The sequence below is a fragment of the Phoxinus phoxinus genome (genome assembly GCF_949152265.1).
Source record: "Phoxinus phoxinus genome assembly, chromosome: 21".
Lineage (NCBI taxonomy): Eukaryota > Metazoa > Chordata > Actinopteri > Cypriniformes > Leuciscidae > Phoxinus > Phoxinus phoxinus.
The window spans coordinates 4683174-4694686 of record NC_136896.1 but is presented as its reverse complement, the minus strand read 5'-3'; the positions used below and the strand labels follow the sequence as shown (position 1 = coordinate 4694686).

Genomic DNA, 11513 nt, shown 5'->3' with positions numbered 1-11513 from the left:
GGTATTGTTACCATTGATTTGAAGTAGAAGTGTATTATGCAAATTAGACAAAAAGACAAAGTTAGCAAGAGCCTGTTGGTTTGTATTATTATTATTTGTCTGTGGAGAAAATGAATGGGCGAAGTACTTCTGGAAACAAGAAACTGAAAATATCAACTGTAACTATACTCCATAGGTGATTTTTATATTGTAAACATCATTCAACAATTTGCATTTTAATAGCTGTTTTTTTTTTTTTTTTTTTTTTTTTTTTTTTTAAATTTTGTATATAATCCTCATATTTCACCAAAACCGAACAATCTCTTTTGTTATAAAAAGTACAGGTAATATATCATGTACTTTGAACATTGACATTAATCAAAACCATTATTTCAAGAGCAGATAAGCTTCAGTTTTGAGAAATGATGTTGGGTTTTCTCCCATTTTTCCCTTGAATATAATAAACCATGGACACGCATTCAGCAATTCACAGTGTGCTCACAACGCCATAGACCTCCAAGGCTGTCTCTCATCTCACTAAATGATGCTACAAATTGAGGAACAAAACTCACAGTCGTTTCCTCTCACCTCAGTGCTGTGTCACATGACCACATGAAAGCATCTTCACGGAGTCAGGTATCATTATAGTCATGAAAAGACTGTGTGCAACATTGTCATATCTTCACTTCCTCTACAGATCAAAGTCACTGTTGCTGATGGGTTTGTGGAGCTCATTACATGTCTCACTACACGGATCCACGTCTATAAATCATCTGACCGCATTCTAGTCACCCAACTCTACTCTGTCAAGCCCAGGGGCTGCCAGTCTCTCCGCGGTCATGGAGCTAAACACTGAATCGTATTGCTTCAAGGTAATCCAATCAAAATGAGACGCTACACCTTGAGTGGAATTTGTTGCCGTTATTTGAGATAATGAAAGGGGACCAAGCATCTCCGGCGAGGAGATAAAATGCATTTTAGTGCCTCCTTTAACAAGAAGAAAATGGAAGTATTGATCTGTTCTGCCCCTGTGATTTCTGCTGTTGAGTGTTTGAACAGTGATATTTATGCATGTGCTCCCACTAGCTATGCAAGGCTAGAGAGAGAAAAGAACAGCAAATGGTCCCAGCTGCAGCTTATTCTGGCATTCAACAACTGTCAAAGTAGAGAAAGGAAAGGTCTGTCTGACCCCAAAAGGTCAATAATACACAGTAAAAAACGCAGTGTCAAATTAACACTTAAAGTGTTAATTTTAACACTACTCCGGATCATATATGGTCCCAATCTATCTAGAGTAAAAAGTACACCGTTTGTAGTGTTGAATTTACAGTGTTAATATAGCACCTTACAGTGTAGAAAAATTACACTTCGAGTGTAAAGTGTTACACTTAAATTGTTGTTTAAGTTTTACACTTGGGGGTTTTAACACCCCTGGTGTTGATTTAATTCCATTGGATTTACACTATTGGATTACACTATAAGTGTTATTTATAAAGTATTCTGTTCAGTGCAAAAACTATTTACACTATTATATAGTGTTAATGTACAAGATAAAATCAAGAGTCTTCAGACAGATGTATAAATCCAAAGTTTATTTAACAAATAGGCAAAGTGGCTCCTTTATAACATATGCCAGATGTGTAAAGGTCAAATTATCACATTCATGAGGAGTTGCAAGAAAAAAAAAGTCAAGAAAAAACATAAAATCATGTTAATTTGCCTAGACATGAAGAAATATGAGAGGTAGATTTGAACAAGATTGCAGAAAACTACTTGTCAACAGTTGTGTAGCATCCATGTATGCAGTTCCTCTTTGTCCCATTCAGCGAACAGGAAGTAGTATTTGAGTTTATTGCCATATCAGCATCACCGGCCGCGAGCAGGTATGCTGTGTGGTCTCTTCAATGCAGTCAAGGTGGTCTTGTATGCTGGTCCCTGCCAAAGACAAAAATAACACTCAAAGTCAGCTCTCCAATTGGCCGTCTTTATATTCGTTTTCCACAATACAATCAACACAAATGGCAATATTTTGAGGCAGACAATAGGCAGTGTGACAGAAATGTCCAAATGTACCTTTTTGGAGACGACAAGGTGTTGTTCAGCTTGATATGAGGACATCTTTCCAGGTCTCTTGCAGGAGACGAATTGATGCAAGATCGCTGCCCCATTCTAAATAACACGTGAAAACTTCAGCAAAATGCATTCATGCATGAACGTGTATAGATAATCTTATTCTGAACTATAGTCTAACCTGAATCATCAGTTTCATCATCTTTCACAGCAGATTCTGCAGTCAATCAGGTCCTTGAAGGTCTTGGGAGAAGCCTTTCCAGGAACTTAGCGGAGGTCTTCGAACCAAAAATCAAAACAAAAACAATCAAACAGTTACATAGCATAATGACAACCATATCTCTCTCAGGAACAATTCTGTTCAGATGATTGTGTAGTCACAGAGTAGCACCGTTCACACCTGGCATTAACATTCATCTTGTACAAGCGAACAACTCGAAGTACAGGTGTAAACGCACCCAAGACGCATTGAGATTCGATTGTTCTGATGAGGTCTAGGCCACATTTTTTTATTAAAGGGATAGTTCACCCAAAAATTAATTCAGTAATTTACTGACCCTCATGTCGTACCAAACCCGCAAGACTTTCTTTAGTCTTTGAAACACAAATGAAGATATTTTTGATGAAATCTGACAGCTTTCTTTCCCTCCATTGACAGCTACACAACTACCACTTTGACGGTTCAAAAAGTTAACAAAGAGATCTTAAAACTAATCCATGAACCAAGCAGTTTAGTCCAAATTTTCTTTTTCTTCTGTTTATGTTGGTTGATTCATGTTTATATGTGAATAAAAGTCTAAATTCAATCTATTCATCACAAAGCGATCAAGTCTCTTCAGAAAATTTGGACTAAACGGCTCAATTCATATGGGTTCGTTTTATGATCTCTTTATGAACTTTTTGAAGTGTCAAAGTGGTAGTTGCGTGCAGTATTCTTGATATATTTATTTGAGTTTCGAAGATGAACAAAAGTCTTTTCGGGTTTGGAATGACATGAGGGTGAGAAATTACAACAATTTTACACTTGTGTGTCAACTAACCATTTAACTTTTTTGCAGTTTAATATCTTGAATTAACACAATGACATAGTGATTGATGTGTCATCATGAATTATGACAATCAAGATACATCAATCACCCAAGACACATGTACATTTCAGGTCTGAACAAAGGCATTGTGTGGTTGCCCAGTTAGGTTTAAATGTTTCATGTTAATTCGTCATGTATTAAAATTTGTACTGCACATAGAATAAAATATAATGACACTCACGATTCTGGATTCATCTTCAGCATTCTGTTGCTTTCGTCTTCATTTCTGTTGCTTGGTTTCTGTAGCAATCTCATGAGGGGAGCTTCCTTCACTTGACACTGGAGGGTTCTGGGCCAAATCTATTGAAAAAGGATTTGAAAAAAATATGTCAGTTGATGCTAATATTTCCAAAATTCAGTAATGCAATACAATTTAAATTGGGGCTGTAAATAAGGTAAAAATAATTGTGATTACCCTTAATTTCGATTATGCTGAGAGATGTCTATAAAGCATGGGTGTAAAATTATTTATATTCAAAATATGCATTTAATCTGATTATTGAATACATTTATATAAGTTAAATGAGTAATAAGGCATCTTAAATTTAACTTGATTTTAATACGCATTTAGAATTTATTTTACCCATAATTTATTAATGGTATTTATAATGTGAACAGAACATACAGATTCATATTTATAATATGCAGACAGATAAATAGTTAGGACATAATTTATCCCAAAATAACATGCAGTATGAATTGATAAAGACTGATTTCAAGCTAAAGTACCTGTATGCTCTGCCAGTGCATACGCAAATGTTACCTGTAAACTGAATTGAAAGACAGATGGATTTACAGATTAGCTTTAATGCACTTTCACAATGTTTGAAAAAAAAAAAAAAAAAAAACTTGATGGGAAGTTCGTATGTTTGTGTCTTGACGCAGATATGACGACATGATATTCAGTGATAAAAACAAACATACAGATATGTAATTCTCACTTAAACATAGGGCGAATAAAACGTTTTTAAACGCTCCCTCACCTCAGTCTACAAAAAAGTGCATTTGTTGTTTGCACTGCGCGCTAATTTACAAGATACTTAAACGAGCTGTTAATAATGCGCATGCGTCACAAAAACGGAACCGTTAACGCGTTCATGTATAACACAGCCACTTTTATACACACAAAACGAATATAAACTTACCATTTGAAGAATTCTCTCATCTGCGCAGAAAAAAGAAGCCCAAATGCTGCTGCTGTTTCAGACCTCCTCATCAACTTTAGTGCCAGGCTTGTCGTAAGACCGGTTGAGGCCTCGGCGCGACTGAGGGCGGGAAGGCTTTCTGTCAACAAACCAAAATGAAATGAGCTAAAAATATATTTGTAATACAAATATAATTTATAATACAAACGTATTTTAAACGTTAAATCACCTTCATCCAGGAAATCAAATCGTCATGAGAAACCTTCACATCCTTCTGTAACGTTAACTTACATCTCTGCATCTCATGAACTTGACGAGCTTCCTTAATCCTGACAAAAACGCGCAGTTGATCATTTCTAAATGTGTTCACCACCATATTTTACCAAAAATGTTAACAAGTGTATTTACTTTTTTTATTTTAGAAAGAAAAAAGCAATTCAACCTACCGTCTCGGTCGCATGAAGATAAAATGGCGTCGTCGTCTTTCGAGACAGCAGTCATCGAGGGGCGGAGTCAATACAATTCGGCGCTTCTTTTTTTTTGCACTTTCAGTGTACAAATAAAATTACACTTGTAACTACACTGAAGAGGAGTGTTTTTTAACATTGTTGATTGTTAATTTAACTCTTTGGGAATTAATAACTTTTAACACTGCAATTTTTACACTGCCGATTTTACTGTGTACCTGTTCACATTTAAATGAATTTCCTCCACATCAGAAGTATGCTTTTTTTTTAATAATAATAATAATAATCAAGCACTTGTAATATTTGCCATGTTGCTTTTTTTATGGATGCATGTTGGAGTCAGATAAACCAGCAGGGGCTAAATGGGTCAACCCAGCCAAACGTTGATCCTTTGGTCTGACCTACATGAAAAGTGGCCAATCATTGTTGTTTCCAAGTGCCATTAGAGAAGTGTTTACCTGAAAATGTTGATAACACAATAACAGACTGTTGTTTCACATCCAGCTGTAGGCTATATAAAACAGAATAAACTAGTATGAATGTGTCTGGACTTTTTAATCAGAATTTCTGTCCATAAGTAATAAATACAGATTATTTCACAAACATGACACAAAAACAAAGTATAATTTATAATCCTGTTTGTGGATATCTACAGTAGTTTACTTGCTACAGAGTGCCCAGATAAAACTCATAATTAATATATATATATATATTATTATTATTTTTTTACTGATGCAATTAACCTGACAATCAAATGATTAAGTTAGTGAACAGATTGGCAGTCCGTGGGCATGCTGTCTGAAGCTGAGACTAGTGACCATATGACCTTGCCTGCCGAAGTAATAACAAAACTATTATTTTAATATAATCCTAGATGGCAAATACATCTAAAATATACAACTTTAAAAGCTATAATGCAAAATATCAGTTTACTTAGAATCACAGCTGAAAAGGCTGCATGTACAAACAACAACTTTACATATTTTTGCACCATTTCTTAATGTACAAAGCTATACTGCGACACTTAGGCAATACACATTTTCATTTGTCAATAAATACCTGTTAAATGTTGTATGGGTGTGAGGGAGTAAAATAGAGCGAGAAGGAAAAAGGAAGGTGTTGGTTCTCATTTGCTGACTGACTGCCCTCTCCTGGCCTCTCTGTCAGAGGAATATTAAACCGCATTTCATCTTCTCTTGGCTTTAATGAGGCTCACTAAAGATGCTCAGAGCAAAGACAGGGCAAGGTCAGAGCCAGCTGACATGCCTGTTCTTCAGAAAAACCCACCTGTCTCCCTGTCCTAAAGATTTTCCCTCCAAAGCCCTTAAACTTTCAGTTTTGAGACCCTTTATCATTACCATGCATTCTAAAACAAGAGGGAAAAGACAGGATATAAGGAAGTTATGCTGGTCTCAGCACTGCATGTCATCCAGACACTGGAGAAAGTTTGAATAGATTGACAAAGTACATGAAACGACAGGAGAGTATAGATGTTAAATAAAGATTCACTTCACATTTGGGTGAAAAAAAAAATCAGCTACTGATTCACACCATAAATCAGCCATTATGGAGACATGCTTTAAAATATGTATATATATAAAAAAAAAGTGAATACAACGAAAAATGTAGATGAGGCATGTAGCCTGATTTGAGGCTGAATGGCACCTGCAGCAGTGAGATTAGGGTTTAAAACCAATGTAAAGGGGTTTAAAATACCACAGGAAACGACATTGCCATTAACAATTTATTGATTCAAGTTACATTTATAAAAAGCACACCAGATTTATGCCATTTAGCACTGACATTAGTCCAAGGTACATATAAATGTAGAAGACAGTCCATTAGCCCTTGACAGATGAAGAGTATCGTCCTGAAGTGGAGAAGCTTTGGGAAGGTTTCTGGCCATAGGTGGAGGAGTCTGTGGGGTGTTGAACAGAACCAAACAGACCAGGAGACATTTGTCTACGGATAGAGCCTGAAGCAGCCTTAGAGGAGAGCATAGAGGGTCCGGGTCCTACACCAGAGAGGCTTGAGGTCCTCCAAGAATTAGAGCTAGAACTCTGGGCCAGAGAGTCCACAGGAAGGCTCAGGGCTGCCATGAAGGACGAACCACTGGACAATTGAGGAGAAGAGCTCAGATCACTGGTAGATTGTCTAGATGAATCAAGGAGTGAAGAACCATGCTTGGCATATTCAGGAGACCCAGGGGTATATTGACTTGAGGCACTTTGAGACTGACTGGACAACCCACTATATCTGCCACTTCCATCCTGTGTGAAGAAAAGTTTGCCAGGACTTGCTGCTGATGTTAGGGTAGAGAACCTACTGGTAGACTTGGAGCCTTGAGATGGAGAGCTACTCTGTGATGCCACTGTACCAGAGGCCTGAAAACCTTGGGACCACCTAGAGGTGGAAGGCTGCCATTGAGATTGCTGGCTCGTTGATGAGGAAAATCCACTTTGAGCAGCCTGACTGTACACTGGCACTTTTGCATCCAAAGCAGCAGGGGCATACTGGCTAGAGGCACTTTGAGACTGGCTGGACAAGCCACTATATCTGCCACTTCCATCCTGTGTGATGAAAAGTTTGCCAGGACTTGCTGCTGATGGTAGTGTAGAGAACCTACTGGTAGACTTGGAGCCTTGAGATGGAGAGCTACTCTGTGATGCCACTGTACCAGAGGCCTGAAAACCTTGGGACCACCTAGAAGTGGAAGGCTGCCATTGAGACGGTTGGCTCAGAGACGAGGATCCACTTGGAGCAGCTGGTTTATACGGATGAACTTTTGTAACCAAAAAAGCAGGGGCATACTCGCTAGAGGTACCTTGAAGCTGAAGAGATGAGCCATCAGAAGAAGTGCTTGCTGTCTGCATGGGCACATAACGACTAGATCCTGCCAGCTGAGCACCAGCATTACTTAAGGAGCTGGATGTATATACATTGGAGACAGATTTGCCAGAACTTGCTGCTGAAGTAAGGGTAGAGAACCTACTGGTAGACTTGGAACCTTGAGATGGAAAGATACTCTGTGATGTTGCTGTACCAGATGTCTGGAAACCTTGTGATGCCACTGTACCAGAGGCCTGAAAACCTTGGGACCACCTAGAGGTAGAAGGCTGCCATTGAGATTGCTGGCTCGTAGACGAGGAAAATCCACTTGGAGCAGCCTGACTGTACACTGGCACTTTTGCATCCAAAGCAGCAGGGGCATACTGGCTAGAGGTATCTTGAAGCTGAAGAGATAAGCCATCAGTAGACATGCTTCCTGTTTGCTTTGGCACATAACGACTAGATCCTGCCAGCTGAGCACCAGCTCTACTTAGGGAATTGGATGTATATACATTGGAGAAAGATTGGCCAGGACTTGCTGCTGATGTTAGGGTAGAGAACCTACTGGTAGACTTGGAGCCTTGAGATGGAGAGCTACTCGGTGATGTCGCTGTACCAGATGTCTGGAAACCTTGGGACCACCTAGAGGTGGAAGGCTGCCATTGAGATTGCTGGCTCGTAGACGAGGAAAACCCACTTGGAGCAGCCTGACTGTACACTGGCACTTTTACATCCAAAGCAGCAGGTGCATACTGGCTAGAGACACTTTGAGACTGGCTGAACAAACCACTATATCTGCCACTTCCATCCTGTGTGGAAACAAGTTTGCCAGGACTTGCTGATGTTGTTAGTGTAGAGAACCTACTGGGAGACTTAGAGCTTTGAGATGGAGTGTTACTCTGTGATGTCGCTGTACCAGAGGCCTGAAAACCTTGGGACCACATTGAAGTGGAAGGCTTCAATTGAGATGGCTGGCTCATAGACAAGGAAAATCCACTTGGAGCAGCCTGACTGTACACTGGCACTTTTACATCCAAAGAAGCAGGGGCATACTGGCTAGAGGTACCTTGAAGCTGGAGAGAGGATCCATCAGCAGATGCAGAGGACAGTGAAACGAACCTACTAGGATATTGAGAAATGCTTTGTGACGCACCAGATGTCTGAAATCCTTGCAACACCGTTGTACTAGATGGCTGCCACTTCTGAGAGGATCCACTCAGAGTTGCTGGATAGTACTGACTGGGCACAGGCACTTTTGTACCCAAGGAAAAAGTTGGAGCATACTGGCTAGTGGTACCTTGAGGCTGGAAAGATGAGCCATATATACTTTCCAGTGTAGGCACATATTGACGGGATGCTGCCAGCTTAGTGCCAACCCTTCTCTGGGAGCCTGATGTATACTGGCTGTAAGCGCTCTGATCACTGGCAGACTGGCTAACACTAGGGGGTGAAGCAGCAAGTTTGGCATACACAGAGGACCCAGGGATATTCTGACCTGCAGTACTTTGAGACTGGGGAAGCAAACCATATACACCATCTGTAGAAACAAGCTGACTGAAACTGCCAGCCAGTTGTGGCCTAGAGCTGCCCTGAGAGCTGTAAGTAAACTTACTGAGGGAACTAGCTGAGGATCCAGTGGAAGAGCTACTCGGAGCAGAAAGTGGACTAGAGGTTTCTCTCAATTGAATGGGCTGGCTGGTTATATCCTGGACACTTGGACTGAAGGAACCCTGAAGTTGCAGTGGTGTGTTGCTGTATAAACTCTGCTGATTTTGAGGAAAGACCAAGGAAGCAGAAACAGAGGAACTCGGTGCACTTTGGGTATGAGACATAGATGCATCGCTGCTGGAAATGCCACCTTTTACATACTGACTTGAAAGGGAAAAACGAGACCTTTTGGCATTCAGGCTTTTCCCAGCAAGCACATTAGAGGCCACTTCTTCAAAAGGAATGCTTCCAGTCACTGGAGCCTCCAACACTGAAGACTGGGCTCCCCGAGGTGAGGCGATCTTGTGGTCATGCCATTTCTGGTGAGGCGGAACATCATGAGAACTCCAACCTACAGAACAGGAGCACAGCAAAATAGAGAAATTAGGTGATATCTTCAAAGGGTCTTATTTTATTCACTAAAAGGATACCCACCTTTCTGTCCAAATGCATGTTTCCAGAAGATAAATAGGATCAATAGCATAGGGACCCTAGGGAGGGGAAACAATAAAGTGTAATATATATTAAAAAAAACAATTTGCACATGCAACATGAACATCAGAAACACTTCAAATAAAGAAGTAACTAACCTTTTCCACCCCAGGTCCATTGCAAAACAATACATTAACAGAACCTCTTTAACACTAATTGTGTCTGTTACTCCAAACCAAAACAGCAAAACATCTACATATAGTTTCAAAATCAGGCATTTGTTTTTATAGGCCTATTTGTCCAATCAGCTCGAATTTATAATTACATAAAATACTGTTCACCTGCGAACATCGTCAAAAAGTAATTAAATATAATCAGCTGTCTCATCCTATACAAGCAATTACTTATCCCATCAGGCCTGCACAATAAAGCATATTTATGTGGCTAACTGTAAAATAAAATAAAATAAAATGTAAAATGAATGTTATAAATGTGAAAAAAAAATACATTGTAATGTTTTGAGAGTCATTAGTGCAGGAGATTGCACACACATTGCAAGTAATATGGAAGTGATTCACTGTGAAAAATGTCCACCTATTTCAACTTTAAATGGACATTTGAAAATCCATTAATTTGCAATCCAGCTCCATTGTCTTCTCAAACACGACCTTGAAAGTAAAAATAATTTAACACTTGATGTAAAAATAATGTACTGGTTAGAATTATATTGCAGGCTATAGGGAATCGCACAATGACTGTGGTTTGTACAACCACAAGGCTAAGCTGCATTTTTTTTTTTTTCTTCAAGGAATTGAAGTAGGCTACTTTATTTATATATATATATATATGGTGGCTTATGAATAATCCAATAAATGCATAGACAGACATAAAGGTAATAAAGAGCTAATGCATTTTTACATTCAAATGTCTTTCATGCAAGCAAGAGTGCAGCTAGTAAACAAATTAGGTAATTTAATTAATATATTGTTATACTTAAAAAAAAATACTGTAAAAAAATTTAACGTGAAAAACTATTGTTTTTTTAAGAGTAAGTGCAATTGTTGTTTTAATTAATCTAATATGCTATCATGGTAAACCATATGCATTGAACTATGAATATGAAGATATTTTTATAACCTTAATTTTCAGAATAGACACAAGAAAAAGCTGTCTTTCCTAATTATGAAGTGTCTGACTTCATTTTAAACACTTGAAATGACTATGTGTAATACCGCTATAGTTTGTCCATCAAAATTTAACCACCAGACCAAGACTTCTCAAATAATTTAAATAAGCCAAAATGTCAATTAAATGCAAATATAAAAGACTGATGCCTTATTACCCACTGAAAATAAATCAAATTTAAAGTATTTGTAGTAGTGCAAATTATATTTATGACCTTCACAATGTGTATACATACAATAGTGTTGTCTGGAATGCATTCCTGCTCTTTAAGGCAGTGTGACGAGCCTGTGCTAGTGTGTACCTGCGGTGATTATGCACGACTATGAACAGTGGTTGCCATATGTTTCAGTTCATGCATCAATGAATATTTGAGCATGTTATTGTGGGGAGATGTGTTGAAATGTTTAAAAGGTTTCCTCAGCACAACCATCAGGTTATCAAGGGAGTGCAGCAATTACCCAGAACCACAGGTGCGTATGTGTGTGTGTAAGAAAGAGGAACATAATGGCCACTTTACACTCTCGGCTCAAAGCCAGATGAGGTGTGGGTTGACTTCCCCCCCAACCAACCGACGACTGCTGATTAATATTTATGGATCTTTAATCACAATA

At 38.7% G+C, this 11513-nt stretch overlaps 1 protein-coding gene and 1 long non-coding RNA gene across 7 annotated transcripts; both read right to left on the bottom strand.

The window, feature by feature from the left end:
- Positions 1 to 1556: 1556 nt before the first annotated feature.
- LOC306989865 lies at positions 1557 to 4966 on the bottom strand. Of its 5 annotated transcripts, XR_013795753.1 has the most exons (9): positions 4729 to 4810; positions 4512 to 4611; positions 4283 to 4421; positions 3867 to 3907; positions 3553 to 3580; positions 3319 to 3437; positions 2231 to 2327; positions 2053 to 2148; positions 1557 to 1914 (listed from the first exon to the last, which is right to left on the bottom strand). It is a non-coding gene; the product is annotated as an uncharacterized lncRNA (long non-coding RNA). The 5 variants fall into 5 exon arrangements; XR_013795750.1 differs by lacking the exon at positions 3553 to 3580 and having other exon boundaries at positions 4729 to 4966; XR_013795752.1 differs by having other exon boundaries at positions 3319 to 3580.
- A 1410-nt stretch (positions 4967 to 6376) lies between these two features.
- Positions 6377 to 9999, bottom strand: LOC306989813 (uncharacterized protein). 2 transcript variants are annotated; one of them, XM_079595825.1, is made up of 4 exons: positions 9876 to 9971; positions 9721 to 9776; positions 8210 to 9637; positions 6482 to 7807 (listed from the first exon to the last, which is right to left on the bottom strand). In XM_079595825.1, the coding sequence occupies exons 1-4, from the start codon at positions 9908 to 9910 to the stop codon at positions 6591 to 6593; spliced, it is 2736 nt and encodes a 911-aa protein (XP_079451951.1). In that variant the 5' UTR covers positions 9911 to 9971; the 3' UTR covers positions 6482 to 6590. The 2 variants fall into 2 exon arrangements, with proteins under 2 accessions (XP_079451950.1, XP_079451951.1); XM_079595824.1 differs by having other exon boundaries at positions 6377 to 9637; positions 9876 to 9999.
- Positions 10000 to 11513: the final 1514 nt, after the last annotated feature.